The sequence below is a fragment of the Tenrec ecaudatus genome, chromosome 18, assembly GCF_050624435.1.
Source record: "Tenrec ecaudatus isolate mTenEca1 chromosome 18, mTenEca1.hap1, whole genome shotgun sequence".
NCBI classification, from domain to species: Eukaryota; Metazoa; Chordata; class Mammalia; order Afrosoricida; family Tenrecidae; genus Tenrec; species Tenrec ecaudatus.
This window is the reverse complement of record NC_134547.1, coordinates 20,733,226-20,757,116: the sequence shown is the minus strand read 5'-3', so window position 1 is coordinate 20,757,116 and position 23,891 is coordinate 20,733,226. Positions and strand designations below refer to the sequence as shown.

General features: G+C 48.3%; 1 protein-coding gene across 1 annotated transcript; it reads right to left on the bottom strand.

Moving 5' to 3' along the window:
* Positions 1 to 4,488: 4,488 nt before the first annotated feature.
* On the bottom strand, positions 4,489 to 16,850 carry WDR87 (WD repeat domain 87). Its single transcript, XM_075536661.1, has 5 exons — positions 16,776 to 16,850; positions 15,336 to 15,506; positions 11,875 to 14,756; positions 11,121 to 11,386; positions 4,489 to 10,085 (listed from the first exon to the last, which is right to left on the bottom strand). Exons 1-5 carry the CDS (start codon positions 16,848 to 16,850, stop codon positions 4,489 to 4,491), a joined length of 8,991 nt encoding a protein of 2,996 aa, XP_075392776.1.
* Between the last annotated feature and the right edge of the window lie 7,041 nt (positions 16,851 to 23,891).

Here is a 23,891-nt window from a genome sequence, read left to right as displayed (position 1 = left end):
TGTTAATGTATTGAGTGGGTGATGAACATGATGACACTCATTGACAATCCCGTCAGCCATATTGAAGCATCATCGCTTTCCCTGAAGTCCCTTTTTTAAAACATCTTCTTATTGGAAGCTCTGACAGATATTAAAAACAATCCATAATTCAATTAGATTGAGCCTAATTGCACAATTACTGCCACCATCATTTTCAAAACATTTTCTTTCTTCTTGAACTCTTTGATATCAGTTCCCCTTTATCTCCTCCCTCCCACCCTAACCCCAGGAACCCTTATTCTTAGACTTATCATTGTTTCTCAGGGGTCCAAACAAGAGTGAAATAGCAGTTCCTCCACAAATCCTCCTTGGAGTTCCACTGACCACCTTTCATGCTTAATGTTGGAATGATCAGGGAAATCAGATGAAAAGTAATGTTCAGAGAATGGATTATAGAGTTCCTTTTATGTATTTTATGGCTTTTGTAGCCTATTTTTTGGAAAGGACTATGGACTGCCAAGAGTACACAATATGTGTTGGAAGAAGTACACTGGAGGGAAGGGATGGCAGATTTCATCTCCTGCACTTTGTACATGTTATCAGGAAACACCAGTGTGTGGAGGACATCATGCCTGGTATCAGGCAGGGGCACTTAAAAAGAGGAGGGTCCATGACAACAGAGCTGGGCACAGTGGCTGCATCGATGGGCTCAAACCTGCGAACAATTGTGAGGCCGGCACAGGACTGAGCAGTGTTTCGCTTGTACGCTGGGTCGCTATGAATTGGACCCGACTCGACGGCACCTAACAACCACCACAAATTGGGACAGCATATTTGACAATGATACATCAAATGAAGTGCTAAGTTCAAAAATCTACAGAAAGCTACAAGACCTTAATAAGAAAATCTCAACAAAAAAAAACACTCCAAAAAACTAAAAGTAGACACAGGCAGGATTAGACCATTTTCTAAAGATTACACCCAGGTGGCCAACAATCATATGAAGAAATGCTCGCGATCATGAGCTATAGGAGAAATAGAAATTAAAACGACGATCTCACCTCACACTGACACTCAGCAAAATTAAAGGCAAGACTGGAACACTCGTGCATTGCTGGTGGGATCGCAGAACTGTGCAGCCACTATGGAAACAGTGTGACGGAAACCAACGTGGTGGGGCGTGCCATATGACCCTGAAATCTCGCTCCTGGGGAGGTGCCCCACAGAAATCAAGAACAGAACCCAAAGAGACAGAGGCACGTCTGTGCTAATCGGGGCAATGTCTCCAAAAGCAAAATGACGGGAACAACCAAAAACCCTGTCTACGGAGGAATAAACAAACAAACTCTGGGCCTACACGCGAGTGAAATAGTATGCGTGCCTGAAATACAAGGCTGGTCAAACACCTCGTGACAGGGACAAAATTGGCAAACATCATGCTCAGCAATGTTAGTCAATCACATAAAGATTTCGTAATAACATTATTATAAAGGGGGAAACTGGCTTTCATACCAAAGGAAGAGACTTTGAAGACTGTGATGAGGCTGGGGGCTAGGAGGGGGGTAGGGAAAGAGGAGAGGGACAGGAAGGGACGTGGGGAGGACAGGTTGGGGGTACGGGGGGGGGGGGAGTGGAGCCTGATGCCCAGGGGGTTTCCTGGTATTCCGCACCTGTTGTGAGGTGATGCGCTGTGTAACTATGTATAATACATGTTTTTCTTTGTAGGTTATGGTTCACCAATAAAAGGGGAAACAAATTCAGAAGAGGGTCTGAGTGAAAAAGTGCAACTGAAATGGACTTCAAGACTTTTCTTTGTAAGTAGTTCTATTGGCAAATACCTTGCATATACAAGCCGATCGTCGGTTGTGTGAAGAAGAGTTGTGTAGGCATCACCACACCGATTCCAGGGCATTCTCTTCTTGTACTTGGGATGTTCGCTCCTGGATGCCGATGCCTTTGTGACACGCAACATAGTTTCAAACAAACAAAACGAGGAACCTTGCTCTACTCAAGGTACAGACCGTGCTTGAATTCTGACGAGAACAAACTAAGTGTGAGAGGACAATTTGAGGGACAGGCAAGGACACTCGCAAAGACATCTTAGTGGAGAGTGTTAAGGAATTATTTGGTCAGATGTGAAAATCAGTATGCAGGAAAATGTGGGGTTTTTTTAGAGATAAATATAGAAGCATGTAAGAGTGAACTATCATTGATTCTGGGATTTATTTTAAAATACTTCAACAGAGAAAACTCCATGGAGCAATTTTGGCCAAATGGTAACAGTAAAGATATAGGCGATGAGTATCTGAAGGATGGACAATACTCTCTTCTAACTTTGTGATTGAACTTCATAAAGTAATTGTAATTATTTTTAAAGAATATTAACAATATTCTCAATAGCCTTAATAAAAAGAAAATATAAACAACTATCTGTTGTTTGCCATTCAGAAAGAGGCATGGCGTGATCCATGTCATCACAGCCTAGACCCAGGATGTGGCAAGGCAGATCTGGGAAGATCTTCCCCTGGAGAGTCATTCCTAGTCTTCCAGGCTTTGAAGCCACAGCAGCGAGACCATTCACTGTCTTACTTTGTTTTGTTTTGACCAAAAGAACCCACCCCCCAAAAAAAACAAAAACCCACCCACCAGACAGACGACATCAGACCACTGAAAGCCTATAAAATAAATCAGATAGACATTGCTATTCCCTTTCTGGGTTGGTCCATTTCATCTATGTTTCCAAATTCATGGGCATAGACTTGTTCGGTCATAGAATTATCCTGTCCATGGCTGCAGGATCTGTAGTGATGTCTCCTCTCTCCTAGTTGATATTCATCATTGTGCTCTTCCTGGCTTGACCCAGATAAGTAAACACAAGTCAAAAAGGGGAAATGATTCAGGTCAAGGCTGCAGACACAGCAGGACCTCCCGTATTTCTGTTGCCCTGCCCTGCTATGTGAGCCCCGATGGTGTAGTGGTTATGAGCTGGACTGCTAACTGCAAGGTCAGCAGTTGGAAACCACCTGCCATTTCTAAGGAGACAGATGGGACTCTCTACTCCTGTCAAGAGCTACAGTCTCGGAAACCCACATAGGGCAGTTCTACCTGGCCTCATAGAGTCTCCATGAGATGGCAGTGAGTGTGTGTCCGCCCTGCTCAGGCTAAACTTTCTCTGTGAGGCTCCCTGACCCCAGATCACAGCTCTCGCTGTTCTGGGTGGCTGGTCTGACAGGTGAGAGCCCAACAGCAGAGGCCAGGCGATCCTTGCCCGTGCCTTCTCCAGTGAACCCTACTGGCCAGAAGACTTTCTTGCCTTCTACCACCTTGCCTTCTTCTCCCCAGGTGCAAATACAGGTGGAGAGGGTAGAATAACCAGGGAGAGGCGGGAAACGGCGGCACAGATGGGGTATTTTCTAGAACTTATTGGAAGGAAGCTGTTCTGACATCTCCCTGGTCAGGGAAGGAATGGGATTACTAGCAGTGACAATTTTCTCCACATCAGTACCCTTTCCCAGTGAATTCCTTAAGGATCATAAATCCCTAGAAAAGTGGGGGAGCTGTTTGAGCCTGCCCCCTAATAGGCTCCAAAAATTCTCATCCCCCCCCCCTCCCGTCTCTGTGTCCAGGTGGTAGTAAAGGAAGTGAAAGGCAGACTTATCTTCCTTTCTTTTTTACTTTAACCACAATTGACCTCGCCCCCCGGTGGTGTAGTGGTGATGCATTGGGCTGCCATCCCCAAGGTCAGCAGTTGGAAACCCATAAGCCATCCTCGGGAGACAGACGGGGTTTTCTACTCCCGTACAGAATTACAGTCTCCTCAGAACCCCAGCGGGGCAGTTCTACCCTATCCTGTAGGGTCGCCATGAGTCAGCTTCGACCGGATGGCAGTGAGTTTGGTTGGGGGTCTGGGCCTCGCCCCTCAGTGCCATGCCATGATAGACACATGATGGTGCGACTAGATTTTTCTCCTTTGCCCATCATACCTGCTATTTGGGACTCAAGGCGCCAAAATGTATACAGCTGTGCTCCATGCGAGTCAACTTCTCAGCCACTACGGTACAGCCCCCAATCCGCAAACGTGCTGATTCTAACATTTACTCTCTTCCCGTTTTATCAATGATTCCTCTCAATGTCAAATATATAGGTGCTTTCCTTCCCAGAGCTTTGTGGGGGGAAAGGATGGGAGGGGGACAAGAACATACTCCTGGGCCTCAAAGACTCCATGGGGTGAGCCTCCTTGCCTTTTGGAAGGGTTTCCCAATCACAGGACAATCAATGTCTTTCTTTAGAACCAACATTTGGAGAGAAGAGAGACATCCAAATAACTTGGAAATGAGAACCTCCTCTTTATTCCACATACATCTATATCCAAACTGGCTTGTCGAGCTGGAGAGGCTGAGGGAGCTAGACCTGACCCTACCTTCGTAGAGGACAATTTAGTTTCTGGTGACCAGGCCTCTCACCAACTGGGAGCTGGAGAGACCTGACAAACACCCAGTTTGCTCCAAATTAGAGGGTGGGAGTCACAACAAGAGGCAATTCCTTGTCAAGGTGACTGTCCACTTGAGGTAGGCTCTTCCAGGCGAGCTCCAAGAGCCCATACTGGGCAATGCCCATGGGAAGGATGGTGCGCACGGTGTTCTGCCCAGGGACCGGCACCACCTCCTGGAACCGCACAGGACCTCCGGGAGTGTGAGAACCCCCACAATACACACAGTACAATAACCGCTCCCCCGGAATGAGCTCCACGGCTGATGCTAGGGCCTCCTTGTAGATGATTGCTTGAGGTTTGGACTCCTCTCGCAGCAGAAGATCCTGTAGCAGTTTCTGGATCCGGGAGGACTTCAGTTGGTACAGGTCCATGAGCTGGTTGAATTGCTCCATCCATGCGGAGCTGTCTTTTGCATACTGCTGCTGCAGCATCCGCAAAATGTGGTAGAGGGCCACAAATGTCTCCCATTTAGGTATCTGTACCTCTTCCCTTTTTTTAGTGATGAGCTTCTTCAACTTGGGCAATTTGGGAAACCTGCTCTTCCCCTTTGAAGTCCAGAAATCCTTTCGAAAGATTGGTGGTTGGGTTTGTTTGTTCATAGGGGCCCAGGCAGGATAAAACGGTTGCAGCTCCATCTCCCTGAGAGCACTGGACACCTGTTGTGCCTGCCCACTTCGACCAGGCTCTCCTAAAAATTGCCAAGCCAGAGTCGTTGGCTCTGGAATCCTCTTGCTAGCTAATGGAGACTCCAGTGTGGGAACAGGTTGAAGCCAGCCCTTTGTTTTCTTTCCTTTTATAGGCGGTATCACTTTCAGATGTCTTTTGCCCATGATGTCCTCACGGGCTTTGGGGCTACCGGAGCCTTGTGCTTCCAGGTACACCACGGCCTGGAGTTTGGCTAGCTTCAGCCACTCGAAATTCCCCTTGGACGTGAGGTCTCTGAGGACCTGGCCTAGTCGGTGGAAACTCCCTCTGGAAAGGTGCTCGCCTGCTTCTGTCCGTTCTAGAACCCGGTGGAGCCAGTCCACCTCTAAGAGATTCACCTCTGAATCCTCCAGGGTTTGGGGGGCAGGTAAGTGTACAGCTGTCTCCTCCATTGGAGGTCCATGCTGTTGCAAAAACCATTTCCAATTGGCATCTGGTGGTTTGGGTGGGTGTTTCTGGGCCTCCATGGCCTTCACAATCATGTGGCGTACGCTTGGGGTCTTGGAGACGTGTTCTTGGGGTTCCAAAACTTTATCCCCAACTTGTAGCGAGAGGGGCTTAAGTTTCTCCAACAGTTCTTGCTGCTTATCCTGCAAGCTCGTCTCGGAGATTATTCTGGGTGACTCAAACACTGGGGTCTTTTCATCCTTCAGGGGCATTTGTTTCGGCTTCCCTGGCACTGGTTCCACCTCCTCCCTCTCCAGAGGGGTGGAGGTAAGTTTCTGGGGGGGGCTTTTCAGTAGAACGCCCACTGGGGTAGCACTGCCTGTGAACTCAGGGATCCTTCTTAAGGGAGAGACTCCCACTTGGGTAGCACTGCCTGTGAACTCAGGGATCCTTCTTAAGGGAGAGACTCCCACTTGGGGAGCACTGCCTGTGAGCTCAGGGATTCTTAGGGTAGAGACTCCCACTTGGGGAGCACTGCCTGTGAGCCCAGGGATTCCTCTCCCAGTAGAGACTCCCACTTGGACTGTACTGCCTGTGACCTCAAGGGCTCGTCTTACGATAGAAGGAATTATTTCCCTTCCTCTTAGGTGTTGTTTTCCTCGGTCTTCGTGTGGCATAAAGAGTTTCTTGGTAAAGATCTCTTTTTCCTTGACAAGTTCTTCTTCAGATGAGCTGCTCTTCTTTCCCTCCTCCTCTTCCTCACTCGAGCTCTCCTCTTCCTCCTCCGAACTTAAGCTTCCCACCTCCTTATCACTGGTGCCTTCTTCTTCCTTTTTCTCCTCCTCCTCCTCTTCTGCCTCTTTCTCTTCCTCCCCCTCTTCCTCCTCCTCCTGCTCGTCTTCCTCAGACAGACTCTCACGGTCAATGTCATCTAACAGGCTTTCCATTTCTCTAGAAAATAGCTCTTCCGTGTCCACCTCGTCCCCTTGAACGGGAAACCCTTCCTTTGACTCGACTCCCTTTGGCTGCTGTTTCATCCTCCACCACGCTTTAAGGAATGAGAGCTCCTCTTCCTCCTCGGCTGCTTCCTCCTCTTCCTCGGCTGCTTCCTCCTCTTCACAGGGGACTTCTTTCTGTGCCTTGGACAGTTGGCTTTCTCTCTCAGACGCCTGTTCCTCTTTCTTTAACAATCTCCTCACTTTCTTAGCTAGTTTTCTCTGCTTCTGGGCCAATTTTTGCTCGTGTTTGGTTATTTCTGATTGTTCCTCAGAAAAATCCCACTCTTTGTCCTCAAGTTTACTCTGTTGGGTGCTTAACTTCCTCTCCTTCACTACAAGGGCCCTCTTCATCTTGGTCATCTCGATTTCTTCCTGGGTTATTTTCGTTTCTTCCTTGATTAGATCTTGCAATATCTTTAAGAGTCTCCTGCTCTTGGGAATTCTCCTCTTCTCCTTCATCAGTTTCCTGACTGTTTTGGCTAACTTCCTTTCTTCTTGGGCATAGACTCTTTCGCCTTGAGCAAGTTCCAGTTTGCTTTTGGCAATGTCCTTGTCCTCCATGGCCAATACCCTATCTTCAACCATCAGGATCCTCTCTTCTAGGGCCAGTTTTTTCTTAATCATGTCCAGATTAGCAGACAGTTTATCGAATGCTCGTGTGTATCTGGGGCCTCCTGGAGGCTCTCTCTGGAGGAGAGTTTCCTTTGCTTCAACCAGTTTCTTCTCTTTGGCCACGCTCATGAGTTTCATGTTCAACGCCATCTCTTCCTTAGCAATGTCCTGCTCATCTCTGGATGGTTTCTTTTTTTGAAACAGGGCTCTCTTCTTCAGACTTAGTTTCATTTTTTCCTGGACATGTTTCTCTTGTTCCTCAGTCAGCCTTTCCTCTGCTTGGGTCAAGTTCTCCTCTAGTTGAATTAATGCCTCCTTCTTCTGGGTAACTGTCTCCTTTTGCTGGGCCAGCAGCTCCTCCATCTGACTTATCTTCTCCTTGTACTTGTCCACGGTCTCCTTCAAGTCCACCAATCTCTCTTTGTACTGCCTGGCTTTTTCTTGACTCTCAAGGAGGCCCTCTTTCTTCTCGGCCAAGTTTGTCCTCGCCTGGGCCAAACGCTCCTTTTCTTGAGCGAGAGCTGTCTCTTTCTGGGCGAGGAGTGCCTTGTTCTGCAGGAGTCTCTCCTGGTCCTGGAGAAAGTTTTCTTTTTCCTCAAGCAGTTTCTCCCTTTGCTTAGTCAGCTGCTTACCTCGCTCGTACAGTCTTTTCCTTTCCCCGGGGAGCTTGGCTGCGTCCTGAGCCAGTGCCCGCTCGTCCTGGGCCAGCAGCTCTTCTTCTTCGGCCAGCCTTCTCTCTTCCTCCTCCAGTTCTTCTTCCTGCCAGACTAGTCTCTTCTCCTCCTCATCCAGTTCCTCCTTCTCCTTCGCCAGTCTCTTCTCCTCCTCATCCAGTTCCTCTTCTTTCACAGCCAGTCGATCCTCTTCTTGAGCTAGCTCCTCCAATTCGTGGGCCAACTCGTTTTCTTTCTCTGTCAGTTTGTCCTTCTTTTGGGCGAGGTTTCCCCCTTCCTGAGCCAGTCTCGTCTTGATTTCTGCCAGTTTCCCCACTTTTGTTGCTAGTCTCTCTTCTTCTCTGGCCAGTGCCTCCAATTTCGCGGCCGTTTTCTTCCTTTTCTGGGCCAACCGTTCTGCTTCCTGGGTTAGCGCCTCCTCTATTTGGGCCAGTTTTTCCTCCTCTTGGGCAATTTCCCTCTCCATCTCACCCCTGGGACCCTGTTCCTTGGCCATTTTCCCGTACTCTCGGGCCAGTTTCATTTCCTCTTGGGCCAGTTTTCTCTCTTCTTGGGCCAGCTTCTCTTCTTCTTCGGCCAGTTTCTTCTCTGCATTGGCTCTTTTTTTCTCAGCTTGGGCTCGCTTCTTCTCCACCCAGGCCTGTTTCTGTTCTTGTTGGAGATGGCTCTGCTCTTGCGCGAGGACCTCTGCTTCTGACTCCTGAGGTGGTTTTTCTCCCGGGACCACTGCTTCCGGCTTCTGAGGTGGTTTTTCTCCCGGGACCACTGCTTCCGGCTCCTGAGGTGGTTTTTCTCCCGGGACCACTGCTTCCGGCTCCTGAGGTGGTTTTTCTCCGGGGACCACTGCTTCCGGCTCCTGAGGTGGTTTTTCTCCCGGGACCAGCTCTTCCTGATGCTCAGGAAGTTGGTCCCTGGGGCTGGTGAATAAGATCTTTTCCACGATCTCTCCCCACTCGTTCCAATTTCGCTCACTCTTGTCCTTGTCCAGTGTTGCCTCTTCTTCAAAGATCTTCTCTTCCAGTCCATGTTGTTGACACCAACTGTCCCAGTCTTTCCGCCACTCATTCCAGGATATCTTTGTCTCATCTTGAAACTTTTTCCACTGGTCCCATGAGTTCTTCCACTCCTGCCAAGCCAGCCTCCTCTCATCTATCACTGGTTTCTCTTCTAGCCTCTCCAGTTCTATCATTTCTTCCTCTCCCTTTTCCTCTCCCTCTTCCTCTCCCTTTTCCTCTCCCTCTTTCGCTTCCTCTCCATCTTCCTCACTCATACCCTTCTCTTCTTTGGTCATTTCCATCTGTTTTTTAGCCAATCTGAGTTCCTGTTTGGTTGCTTTCCTCTCTCTCTTCAACAGTTTCTTGCGAGCTTTCCTCTCTTCTTTCCGGGGTAGTCGCTTTCCCTTCGTTAGATCGGTGGGTTCTGAAAATAGAACTCTGCCCTTCTTGACTTTGGGGGAAACCACCCGTGTTTCCTCCAACTCTTCCGTGGCCTCTTGCACTTGATCTTGCTCCTCTAATGCCTCTTCTTCTCCGATGTAGTCTCTAATTGCTTTCTCGTGGATGAAAATTGGTTTTTCCCCTGGCCAGACTACCTCCCAGTCAAGGTCTTCCGGCCAGTTTTCAACTGATTCAAGGCTTTTCTCCTTCAGCATTTCCTGGAAGAGCTCCCAGCTGGGTTGCCGGTCTGCCAGCATCTCCTGAGCCATGGCTACTACCTCTTCACTTAGAGCTTCTGACATCTTTGTTTCGGAACCAGATATCCTTAGAGCCACGAGACGACATAGGTCCTCCCTCCATGATAAGCCATCTCCGGTAGCGCCCTTGTGGCCGGGGAGCCCAGAGGCACCTCGCCCAGGGGCCCTAATCTTGCTCTCCACCTTCTCTATCACCACAGGAGGCAGTGGCTCCTCAATGGCAACTTCTGCTTCCTTTTTCTTCGGCTTGTGCTTCTTGGCGGGTTTTCGAGCTGTACTTTTCTTGATCTTTTTTTCACGTATTTTCCTCAGCATCTTTAGGGTCAGCACAACGTGATCCTCAGAAGGTTCTCTCTCTGCAGATTGCTCCGCATCTTTTGCAGCCTTGCTCATACTAATGGAAGAAAGCTTGCTGGTGGTATCCTCTGCCTCAGTCGGACCGGTTTCGCCCAGTTCACTTTCGCCTTCTTTCAAAACACCCTCTGAGATCGCCTGTTTCGACAGTCTCTCTTCTTTCTTCTTGAGGCTCCGCAATAGCTTTCGTGCTGCCAGGAGAAGCAGGAAATGGAGGTAAGGAAAACATCCACCGCCACTGTCCTCGGGCTTATTTTGATTCCCAGTGGCCCTAAAGGTCCCCTTTGGGTCTCCGAGACTGTACATCATTGTGAGAGCAACTAGCCTCCAGGTTCTCCCTTGGAGTGACTCGGGGGCTTGGACCGGTAACCGTGGGGCTCACTGTGCCAGCAGGGCCCCAAGGAAAGCAGGGAAGGTTGAAATGCTACCCTTCATCCAGGGTGGGTGACTCTACAGGGACAGTCACTGGACTCACGGTTTCTTGGGGGGTATGGCAGGGGAGGTTGGGGGGAAATGGGAAGCTAGTAAAAATCAGTTAGAAGAAAGGAGAAAATGTCCTCAGATTGATTATGGTGATGATTGCTTGATTCTTGATATGATTGAATTACTGGATTGTATGATGTGTGAATTATGTGCCAATAAACTCACTGCCATCGAGTCAATACAGACTCACAGCAACCCTAAAGGACAGGCTAGAACTGCCCCTGTGAGCTTCGGGGACTGTTACTGTTTAGGGGAGGAGAAAGTCTCTGTCTTTCTCCTGTGGAGCTGCTGGTGGTTTGGAACCGCTGGCCCTTACAGATGGCAGCCTCACTTGTAACCACCACACCACCAGGGCTCCTCTTAGGTGCTAAGAAAACGGTTTCAGTCAATAAGTAGACCAACGAACGAAGGGATGGATGGATGAAACTGTGATGTAAGGTGCGAGCTAACAAGAACTGCCTAGAGTAGTAGCAAAACAGGTTCATGAGGCCTAAAAAGAGGGTGTGAGACATTCCCACCTCAGTCAAAGCCTTCCCAAGTCCAAGGGTATTATGGACCATGATGTGCTGTGCCTTGCGATCCCCTGGGCTTTGGGTAAACTCTGCCTAGGAAGGGTCCTTTCTGTGAACAAATGCTTCCGTTGAGCTCTATTTTCACCTAGATTTTCTTTGGACCCACCTGAGCCCTTCGCTCCTCTCTCTCTGGGGGCCCATAGAGTGTGAACCAGATTGCCCCATACATACTTTGCTTTTTGCCTCCTGCTCGGCCCCGTTTGGGGCCTCTGCTGACCTTAGTGGTCACTTCAGTGCCCTCAGGAACGGCTTGATTGTCAAAGGTCCGCAGTGAAGACATCTTTGAGACATACAAAGAAAATGCAGGCATTTCATTTTCCTGTGACAAGGTTAAGTTCTCATTCAGCCGCTGCGCTACTTGAGTATGAAGGATTTGGAGATCTGCTGCCCGAAGCCCCAGAAGATGGTCCAGGGTTTCTTCTCCTATGACCTCGTGCCTGTAAAAAGCCCAAGAAGAGAAAGGATCCTGTTGAATCAAGGATAAGAGGATTGGCGGGGTGGGGGTGGAACGAAACGGGAAGGACTGCTAAGCCACAGGCACAAGGCTTGGCAAAGTAGCCAGAAGGGGCGGCGTCTTTCCAAGGGGGCTTCCCAGAGCAAAGAGAACATCTAGTTTACCCTCAGGCAAGGACAGGTGTGAGCTCTGTGGGCTTCAGGGGGCGGGGGAGGGAACACGGTAAAGAGAAGGACCTGAGGACAGGAACAGGAGGGGAAATGAAGGATGGAGTCCCCGAGGGAATTGTCAGGATCACCAAGGAACAAGGGAAAGAGAAGAAAGAGCTAATAAGCTGGGATAAAGAGAAAATGAGGGAGGGAAGGAAGGAAGGAAGGAAGGAAGGAAGGAAGGGGAGAGATCAAATGGGTCAAGGGGAGAAAAACCAACCTAGAAGCTGGTAGCAGACGGAGGAAGCATCAAACAACTTACTGCATCTCCTGGAAAGTATCTCGGCTCTGGATGAAGCTTAAGAGTGAAGACTTGGAATGAATCCCAGTGTCAGTCATGAGGTTCTGGGCCTTATCTCTCACCCGATGGTCCTTGTCCATCAACCCTTGGGCCAGGGGTATGGCAAAGAGATGGGTCACCATGCCCAGGCGCTTGAGCCCCTCCCAGGCTAGTTCTCGGATCAGTGGATTGGAATGGGTTGTGTCATCCAGAAGGCGGTGGGCTGTCTCAGAGCGCAAAGATGGAGAGACTTGGTAGGCAGCAAAGATCTGACCTAGCGCCCCGACACAGTATTGGAACTTCAGTGGGTTAGCATGGATCATAATATTGAGGATCGTCTCAATCAGGCTATTAATAGCGATCTCACTCATCTTTCTTCCCAGCCAACTGCGGTTTCCGGACTCTCTCAGCACGTTGTAGGTGATGTCCTTGGACATCCTCATCCCTAGGAAACTTTCATCTTCTTTCTCTTTGGGCAGGTCCTCCACATCGCTTAGTGCTCTTGACTTATTATACCAGAAAAAGAACTGAGTCTTGTCCCATTCCAAGTCCCGCTGGGGTGGGTGCAGGCTGCACTGTAGATATATCGGGCTGCCCTCTGGCCAAAGGCGGGCCCGGATCACTGAATTGGGGATGTAACCATCAGGGGCAAGGGGCCATTTCCGCCCACTCCCAAAGTAGTACTGTAATATCCGGTAGGGGTTGAGCCCGTCCCAGCCAGTCAGCTGTAGTTGGGGAGGGGCCATGAAATGGGCATGCCGTTGTTGACCCTTCACCCGCATTAGATGAAGTTCCTGGAGCTGCACGGATGCGTGTTTTCGGGTAGACAGCAATACGGGGCTTCCTCCTTCTTCCTCTTCTATGACATGCGGCACAGTCTGGTCAAAGGCAATGGCACGTTTGTTGATAAGACGTGCCAGGCCCGCTAACTCCTGCTTCCCGTGTCCAAGGTAGACGTACTTGGGCACAAACATGGTCTCAAAGGAGAAGAAGAAGCTCGGTATGAAAGGCTTAGGGCTCTCCACTACTTCGTCTGGGAGGCTCATGAAGGCCAGGCGGACCAGCATGTTTGGAGGAAGCAGTTTTAGACAGGACACCAGATAGAGGCTCTGGTTGAAGGTCATAAGCAGGTCACCCCGGTCGTTTGCAAAGCAGAGCGGGCCAAAGTGCAGCGAGGAGTCCAGCATGGCTATGAGCCGCCCGTGAAAGTCCCAGAGCCGGACAGAGCCATCGATGGCACCTGTGACAAAGAGGCTCAGGGACAGGCAGACATCAAAGGATGTGATGGAACACTGGTGTAGGGGCAGGGTCTCTATGAACATAGAGCCTCTCTGTGACTCGGTGGACAGGACGTCATGGAACTTCCAGAGGCGCAGGCAGTTGGTCTCTGTGATGGCACCCACAGACTTGGGCATAAGTATCAAGTATTTTAGGTGGCAGCTGCTCAGGATGCTAGCGAGGGGCCGCAGGAGCACCCTGGTCCCATCGAGCATGACCTCCGAGAGGTGTACATAGTCATCCATTCCATAGGAACACAGCAAAGAGCTTTCTCGGTCACCGTAAAACCCTTGCGACAGAGTTGAGAGGGACAAGATGGCCCCAAAGTGCATGAATTTCTCAATTCGGGCACAGCTGTGCTGAGAAAGTACCCTTATCACGCCACTCTGGTGCCCAGAGAACATCAGCCCTTCGAGACCTCGGCCCAGGTGGAAATGGCCATAGGCCAGGCACTGTACTAGGTCCCGCGAATTTGGTGAGGTGCTTAAGAGGTACTTGGCTGGGCAAGGGCAGCGGGTGGTATCAAATACGAGCACCTCTGAGCTGCCCGTTGCCACAAAGAGCTCCTCTCTGTCTGAGTCATAGGCCCAGTCCACTGCCCGATCCAGGATGGAGAAGGGCCAGGTGAGGATGAGGAGATCCCCCGTTTGTGGGCTCAAAAAGCGCAACAGGCCATCCTCAGTTGTGCACAGGATCCGGTGCCAGTTCTCCCCACAACAAACCCGGCGCACCTGCAGGGGAGGAGAGCCACAGACATTGAAGAGATTATAGAAGCTGGGCAGACGGCGCAGGGAAAAACTGTGGGTGGTCTGGCAGAAGAAAGTTATGTTATCAATGAACTGCAGCCGGTACAAGTCCTCACCGAGTTCTAGCCGCCGCAGCAGGCTCCCCGAGGTGAGGTTCCACTCCTTGATTAAGCCTTCGCTGCCAGCGGTCATCAGAGTGTGGGCCTCTGGCCGGCTGCGGATGCATATCACCGACAAGGAATGGGCCTTGAAAATGTGCAGGAAGCGACCCCGGCTGAGGTTCCACACCTGGATCTCCCCACCCTTGTTTCCAGCATAAAGGAGGCCTTGGTCAATGCAGGTGAAGCAGCAGGTGATAGATAAGCCGCTGCTGTTGGAAATGAACTTCATTGCCTCTCCCAGCTGACCCATGCCTTGCCGATCAAAGGCCCTCACCACTGTCTCACACAGGGCTAGGAGGGTGCCGTGGGGGCCATTCAGCACAATGTCCTGGACGAGCTCGTCGCCAGTCATGGAGATGACGTGGGCCACATAGAGGCCCTTGCCACTCCGCTCGATGTTCCAGGTGACCACTGCTCCCAGGATGCCTGACAACAGCATCTTCATTTCCGGGTCGTAGCAGAGGCAGCTGATGTTGAAGCGGCAGGGCACCACACCCAGGGGTTTGAATGCCCGAAAGTGGTCCCCAAAGAGCCGCAGGCACATGTCCCCACAGTAAGCCACAAGGATGTGGAAGGAGCCTGTGTGGACCAAGGACTGGATGGGCGGCAACCGTTCCGTCATGGCGAATGTGCGCTTCTCAACCATGTCGTCGTTTTTGTTCTTCATCCACACTACAGCCTGAAAGAGAGTCAGACGGAAATGGCCTCTAAGAGGTCCCAGAGGAAGAAGGGCAGAATGTTCGGCTACCGTTCCTATCCTTGTGTTTAGGAAGTCTTGGAAGGCTCCAGGGAGGTTTTACCCCAGGGGTGATGGAAGCTGGCAAGTACTGAAGAAGCAGATCGCCTAGGACTCTGTCCTTAACTGTTGCCCTACTTTCGGGGGTTGAGTATTGAGCCCTGGTGGCGTAGTAGGCTATGAATTGATCTGCTAGTCACAAACTCAGCGGTTCAAACCCACCATTGGCTCTGCAGGGGAAAGATGAGGCTGTCTACTCCACTAAGATTTAGTCTAGGAAACCCAAAGGGGCCGTTCTCCTCTGTCCCATATGGTTGGTGTGAGTCAGAATCGAATCGATGGCAGTGGGTCCATTCTATTTGGTATGGAAAGTGTAGGGTGAGGGGAGAACCCTGGACCCACGTTCATTCAAGGATGCGAATTCGAGGGGTGTTCTTGCCCTTGTCCATCTGGGGTGAGAGCAGCGCAGGCATGGCCCCGTAGGATGCCCTAAGGAAGGGAGGAAGATCTAGGTCGTTGTACCTGTATTTCTTTCATGGTGGTTGATACCCAAGAGAGGGAGGTGAAGTAGTTGGCATCACTGAAGTAATGGCATATGAGTGGCATGTTTTGAGGATGACGCGACTCTTTGAACAATATCTGAGGGCGGTCACTCAACACAACTACTTGCGTCTTCGAGTCATCTAGAGGATCCTGGGGAGAGGCACGGGAGGAACCAAGAGGCCATGATACACGTGGACTAAACATTTTCCCACACGTGACAACTGAAGGTAGTTTCCAAATCCATGGGTCAGGAGCACCCCATGGATTATTCCTGTCACACCTGCACACACACAACGTACCACCTCCCCAAGCATGGAAGAGAGCCCCCAAGCATGCAGAGACTCAAACGCCGACTGGGCCTAGGTGAACAAATCTTAAGAGGGGGAGCATAAGCAAAACCTGACGTCTCCCACAACCTCAAGTCACACCTGCCTTAGCCGTCACCTTGCGTCTAAGAATCAACAACAACAAACAAACAAACAACACAGACTCATGTATAGTGACCCTACAGGACAGAGCCGAACTGCCCCCTAGGTTTCCCAAGGCTGTTTAAAGAAGGCTGTCTTCTTTCCCAGGTGGACTGACTGGAGCGTTTAACTGCCAAATGAACGGCTGGCAAAGGGCTGCCTTCATCACAGCACCACCAGGGCTGTGTCTAAAGGGTACACGGCATCCTGAAAGGAGCAACCCTGAAGGGATTGCCCAGGTAAATGTCGGTGTAGCTGTCAGCTACTCAACCTGAAAGGTGTACGTAAGCTATCTAGGACACTGTAGCCACCCGTCAGGGAGCCCTGGTGGTGTAGTGGTGACTGGTGTAGTAGGGGGCTGCTAAGTTAATGGTGAGCAGTTCAAAAACACCAGCCACTCTACTGTAAAGGAGATTTGGTCTACCACAACCTTTTCAGAGAAAAAGAAATTTAAAAATTATTCAACGCTCCCTGCTGGTAATGAAAACCATCTGTACTCTAGTCCAGGATAAAGGGTAGGTATCCCCCACTGGTGTAGTAATTATGTGTTGGGGTCAGCAGTTTGAAACAGCGACTGTCTACTTCTGTAGAGTCACAGTTCTACCCTGTCCTAGAGGGTGACCAAGAGTCAGGACAGACTCCAGGGCAGGGAGCTGCGCTGTTGTTGGCTCTGGTACTCGGAGGCCCATCAGCGGGCAGTATTGCCCACTTTGGGAAACCATCCTGGCGTTTTCTCTAGTCTTTCGGGTCTCCTCCGACAGTTGAGAGTCTGAAGCATTCTCTGATGGATTGTTTCCAATGTGGTCACCTTCCCAATCAAAATGTCCCGGGCAAAAGTTCCTTGGGCCCCTTTGGGCATCGATGGCCTTCATCCAGCTTGCCTCCTGCTGTCGTGGAACACCGGCGGCTCTTCTCAAGTGGGAGAGTGACTGAGTCAAAACCTAAGGTTTACCTGGCTCTTGTTGATGGCGTCATTCACAAGCTGCTTAAACTCTTTCTCCAGGGGAATGAGTTTGGGGGAAGACATCACTGTGATCACCCCCTGGGCCTCTTCAGAATCTGTTGCTTCAAACACCTGTGGGGATCCAAAACAGGAGAGTTTAGCCATCACTGTTTGGTTGTTTTCCTCCAGTAGGTAGGAATCAGAAGGAAAGACCCACAAGCTCGTGTCTATTGAACACCGTCCTTTGACTGTCAGGAATTAAGCCCAAGACATGCGTGCCTCACCTCACTGCATCCTCGTGGCAGCCCAGTGGTTCCATTTGGGAAATGAGAGCAACCCAGGCTCCAAGAAGGTAAATACCACCTCAGCCAGGCTCTCCAGGTCCACATGGAGCAGTGCTGCCCAAGTCTCTCCCATGCCACACGATGCCACACCCGAATCTCTGGCAGTTGCCCCACTAGTGCTCAGCACCCCACCCTGTGCCTGTGGGGCTTTTCCTACTGTCTCCCGACACCCCCTCCTAAGGCAACAGGGCATTACCCAGCACCTCCACCTGTAGCAAGGAGGATTTCTCTGTGGCAATCTGGCACCTATGCCAGCAGCAACAGGTCTTTCCCTGCTGTTGCTTGGCAACCCCAGACATGGCAGTGGGTCTTCCCCTACCATTGTTGGTTACTCCATGCACAGAGCTATACTCAATGCCTGCAACCTCCCCACTTGTGTGGCCCGAGAGGCCCACCAGGCCTGCCTTCCAAATAGGGAATCCCAGCTGTCTAAGGAGAGTAAAAATCTAATGAGATAAAGAAGTAGTCAGTCCACTGATGCATTCCTACCCAGAGGTCAACACATTGAAAACAACCCCCAAGATAATATGACCTTAATGGGGGAAAAGGGCAAAAATGAACCACACACTTATTTGCACAATGCACTGATAATAATGGGGGTAGGAAAACACACAACACAAAGGTATGATAGAGTCCAATGATGGATGTTATAACTCTGAATACCAATGGTCTGAACCCGTTAAAAGGCAGAGACTAGTAGACAGGCTTAGAAATGACAACCAATCAATCTGCTGCTTACAAGAGGCACTTCTCAAGCTTACAGACAGAAATAGGCTGAGAATTAAAGGTTGGAGAAAATATATACCAAGAAAATGGCAATTCAAAAAAGCAGGGGTTGCAATCCTAATCTCTGACAAAGTTGATCTCAAGGTACAAGCCATAACAAGAAATAAGGAGGGGCCCTATATAATAATCAAGGGATCCGTAGAGCAAAAACCAATTAACATAAAAAAATGTATGCACCCAATGAGAGAACCGCAAAATTTGCCAACCAAACTCTCCAAAAGATGAAAAAAGAAGTCACAGGCTCAATAATCATACTAGGTGACTTTAACACACCACTCCCTGAGAAAGATAGATCTCAAGGCAAGAAGCTTAATAAGGTTGCTACAGAACTAAACTCTACAATTAGACAACTTAACCTGATAGAAATTTTCAGAGCTCTCCACCCAACCGCAAAAAAATTCACATTATTTTCAAGCCCACATGGCACATGTTCATATAGACCACATGCTGGGACATAAGTGGCGCCTATGTAAATTCAAGCACATAAAGGTCACTCAGACTTCCCTCTCAGATCACTACGCCACAAGGCTGGAAATGAACAAAAGGAAGGCTAAGATGACAAGGGCAAACAATTGGAGGATGATTAACTCTCTACTGCAAAATGAATGGTATCGACCCAGATCAGAGACAAAATCAGGAAGTTCCTAGCATCCAATGAGAATGAGACTACAACATATCAAAACCTTTGGGATATAGCAAAGGCAGTTATCAAAGGAAGGTTGATAGTGATAAATGCACACCTGAAAAAACAGGAAAGACTTATGATTGATATGTTGACACAAAACCTCCAGCAATTAGAGTGGAGTCAATAAGACAATCCTATGAATAGAAAAAGGAAAGAAATAATAAAAATTAGGGCAGAAATAAATGAGCGGGAAAACAAGAAACTCTTAAAAAAACAACAACAATGCAGCAAAAAGCTGGTTCTCTGAAAGGAGTAACAGAATCATTAGACCACTGGCAAACTTAACTAAAGAAAGAAAAGAACAAACATCAATAGTCAGGATGAGGGATGAAACGGGGGAAATTACAACAGACCCTAATGAGATTAAAAGGCTAATGACACAGTGCTATGAAGGCCTGTACTCCAATGAATTCAACAACTTGGAAGACATGGACAAATACTTGGAAAAACTATCCCTCCCTAGACTATCCCAGATGGACATCAAGAACCTCAACAGACCCATTGCGATGGAGGAAACAGACAAGGTTATCAAGGAAATACCAACTAAAAAAATCCCCAGGGCCAGATGGCTTCACAGAATTCTACCAAGCGTGCAGGGAAGTTCTGACACCAATCCTTCAAAAACCCTTTCTGAGCATAGAAAAAAACGGCCAACTCCCAAACTCTCTCTATGAAGCTAGCATAACACTGATACTTAAAGTGGGCAAAGATCCCACAAGAATCGTGAAATCACAGACCAATATCACTAATGAACATCGATGCAAAAATCCTTAACAAAATACTGGCCGATAGAATACAAAAGCATACAAAACAAATAATTCACCATGACCAAATGGGATTTATTCCAGGGATGGTTCAACATCTGAAAGACCATCTTCATTATTTGGCACATTAATAAGAAAAAGGATAATTACCAAGGGCACATGAGGGAGGGGGGAGCAGGGAGGGAGGGGAAAAAAAAAGAGGACCTGATGCAAGGGGCTTAGGTGGAGAGCAAATGCTTTGAGAATGATTGAGGCAGGGAATGTATGGATGTGCTTTATACAATTGATGTATGTATATGTATGGATTGTGATGAGAGTTGTATGAGCCCCTAATAAAATGTAAAAAAAAGAAAAGAGGAGGAAAAAAAGAAAATGATGAGGGCAAAGAATGTACAGATGTGCTTTATACAATTGATGTATGTATATGTATGGACTGTGATAAGAGTTGTATGAGCCCCTAATAAATTGTTTTTAAAAAAAGGATAAAAACCACATGATAAGATCAATTGACACAGAAAAAGCATTTGAAAACATCCAACACCCCTTCCTGTTTGACACTCAACAAGATAGGAATGGAAGGAAAATTCCGCAGTATAATACAAGCTATATATGGTTGTCATGGGGAAATGACGAAAACAATCCCACTAAAAAGAGGACCACACAAGGATGTCCCTTGTCTCCACTGCCATTTAACATCATACTGAAGTTCCCAGCTAAAAACATAAGGCAAATGAAATACATCAAAGATACTCGTCTGGGGGAAGAAGAGGTGAAACTCTCGTTATTCGCAGATGATATGATTTTATATATGGAGAACCTGAAAAGCTCCGCAAGAGGAGTAAGGGAAGTGATAGAGGAATATAGCAGAGTGGCAGGATGTAAGATCAACAACCGGAAGTCTATCGGACTGCTATATACATCGAATGGATCCATGGAAGAGGAGATCAAAAAGGTAGTTTCCTTCACAAGAGCCAAGCACAAATTGAAATATCTAAGGACCTACCTAAACAAACAAAAACCAAAAGATTTGTGCGTGGAGAACTACAGAACACTAGAAATAAAGAACCCAAGAGTGAGCTCCACAAATGGAAGGCTATCCTACGCTCATGGACTGGAAGGCTTAAAATAGTTAAGATGTCAGTCTTGCCCAAGGCATTATACAAATTTAATCCCAATACAAATACCAACATTCTTCTTCAAAGAATTGGAAAAACTACCAGTTTCATATGGAGAGGGAAGAAGCCCAGAATTAGCAGAACTCCTCAAAAAGAAGGACAAAGTTGGAAAGCTTACTTTACTTGATTTTAGTATCTACTATACAGCCACAGTGGTCAAAACAGTATGGTACTGGGATAATGATATTCAGACCAGTGGAAAAGAATGGAAAACCCAGAAATGAAATCATTGGCATACAGACAACTGATCTTCATAAAGGCCCCCAGCAAATCACCTGGAGAGCAGAGGCCTTCTTCAACAAGTGGTGCTGGAAAAAATGGATATCTGCCTGCAGGAAATTGAAGCAAGACCCATACCTCCCTCCACGCACAAGAATAAATTCAAGGTAGATTACGGACCTTAAGTTAAAATCCTAAACCCTTAGGGTTATCAATGAGGGAATTGGGATAAACCTAAGAACTTTGGCACAGGGAATACATAGACTATTGGAAATAAGAAAGGACACAAACACAGAGGAAGCACACACTGACAAACGGGATATACTGAAGATAAAGCACCTGTGTACATATCGAAAGACTTTGCCAAGAGAGTAAGGAGAGAGCCCACAGACTGGGGAAACATCTTTAGCAATGACACATCAGATAAAGGGCTTATTACTAAAATCTACAGTACTCTGCTAGCCTACAACAAGAAAAGACCAAATAACTCACTGAGGAGATGTGCAAAAGACCTGAACAGAAGTTTCACAAGGACCGAAATCCCAAATGGACAACAAACATATCAGAAAATGTTCCCGATCATTAGTCATAAGGGAAATACAAATTAAAACAACTATGAGATACCATCCGACACCCTCAAAAATAGCCAAATTCAAAAAAACAGAAAGCAACAAGTGTTGGAGGGGATGTGGTGAGATAGGAACTCTCATCCAGAGATGGTGGTCCTGTAGGTTTGCGCAGTCATTATGGAAATCAATATGGCGATACCTAAAACAGATGGAAATTGAGCTACCATATGACCCAGCAATCCCCCTGCTGGGCATATACGCAGAGGAAGTAACAAACAGTCCACGGCCATCCATCTATGCTCCAGTGTCCACCGCAACGCAGTCCACAGTCACAAAGAATTGGAAACAACCTAAATCTCTATCAACAGACAAATGGATTTAAAGTCTGGTATATACATACAATGGAGTACTATGCATCCCTCAAAAGCAGCGACGGATGCATGAAGCACATGGGCACATGGGAAGACTTGGAGGAAACCATGCTAAGTGAAGTAAGTCACACACAAAAGGACAAGTACAGCATGAGTCCACTGAGGCAAGCTTCAAAAGCACAAGGGGCACAGGGGAAAGCCACCAAGTGCATAAAGTCCTGGGTCGAGGTCCAGGCACCCTAGCAGGGTTGGACCCAACCCAGGGATGCATGTGGGAGCCAACTAAAAAGGAGGTGAATGGTGGGGGTAAAAAAAATAGAGGGTATGGATAGCGGGGAAACAGCACTAACCCACACATGGGGAGGGTATTGTTCATGTCTCCACAGGAAAGTGAGCAAGGGACCAGAGCACAACCTGGGGAGCCAAGCCTTAAGGGCAACATACCAGCACGAAACAGGAAACTAACAGAAGGGACTGTGGGGGCAGCCCCCCATCCCAGCTACGTCGACCCCATCCCCAGAGGAATGCACCTCAGAGCACAGCACTGAAGAAACAGCTCCGGGGGAGAACCGCAACCTGGCCCACCAAGCCTCAAGGATGACTTTTCTGCGCTGAGCAGCCAGTGCACAAGGAGGGCTGGGCCCACCATGAGACAGGACGCCTCATCACTGGTCCACAGGGATACAGGGGACAGCACTGAAGACAGAGAGTGGACACTGCCTGGTCTGACCCCCCGCTACACACACACACGAGCAAAACACAGAGCACAGCAGAACAACAAGGGGAGCAAAACAAGGAAGTATGCACAGTGTGGAACTTCACCCAGACCAGACTGGAAAACATTCAGAAGGGTCAACAGACAGACACTGAACTATTGATAAGGTTGGGTTTTTGTGTGAATGGTTTTGTTTTTTATCCCGTTCTCCTTTTATTTTCATGTAGGATAGGTAGGATAACCGAGCGCATGGAGAAAACAACGGGGCCATTGGCTCCAGGGGGACATGGGAGGGGAAGCGGGGGGAGAAAGGAAGGAGGGACAAATCCAGGGAGAAGGGAACATTAAGAGATCTAAAATTGATGGCAAGGAGGGTGTGGAATGTCTGATGGGGTTGTGTCAACTGCAGTGTGGCTGAAAGTACTGAGAGTCGAATGAAGTTTGAACATGATAGTGGGACAGGAGGAAAGTAAAAGAAATAGAAGAAATAACTAGGAGGCAAAAGACATTTATAGAGGCATAAATTTAAGCATGTGCATATGTAAATAAATTAACATACAATGAAAGGGATATAGGTCTGTGTATATATATGTATATATGTATTTAAATGTTAAGCAGTAAGGTAGACAGGCATTGGGTCTCTACTCAAGTACTCCCTCAACGCAAGAACACTTTGTTCTAATAACCTGGCATTCTGTGATGCTCACCTTCCTGACATAATCACTGAAGACAAAATGGGTGCATAAGCAAATATGGTGAAGAAAGATGATGGTGCCTGGCTATCAAAATATATAGTGTATGGGGTCTTAAAGGCTTGAAGCTAAACAAGCAGTCACCTAGCAGGGAAGCAACAAAGCCCACATGGAAGAAGCACACCAGCCTGTGTGATCACGAGGTATTGATGGGGTAAGATATCAGGCATCAGAAGACCCCAAACAAAGAAATATATTGACACAAATGATGGGGGTAGGGAAACCCAAAGCCCCTCTGTAGATAACTGAACATTGCCTCACACAGCTAGACTGGAGCATGCACACTGGTATAGATCTGAACTTTTGACACATGGAATCCAGGACAGAAAAAACTCTCAGGAAGAGCAGTAGGCGTGGGGACACCATGAGGGTAGGGAGAGGGCGGGGAGGGGCGCAAAAGGGGCTGGGGTGGGGAACAGAATACAATGAGGTTTAACTTCCCCTCATTCCTCGGGGGACAAACAACAGTAATTTGGGTGAAAGGAGATAATGGGTGGTGTGAGATATGAAAATAACAGTCATTTGTCAGGGGTCCATGAAAGTGGGAGGGTGGGGAAGGGAGGGAGAAAAGAGGAGCTGATACCAAGGGCTTAAACAGAAATAAAATATTTTGAGATTGATGACGGCAACATATGTATAAATGTGCTTGATACTATTGATGTATTTTTAGAACAGATGTAAGAGCCCCCAATAAAATGATTTCTAAATTAAAAACAAGAGGGTCAATAAAGGAGTTGGGGGCTGG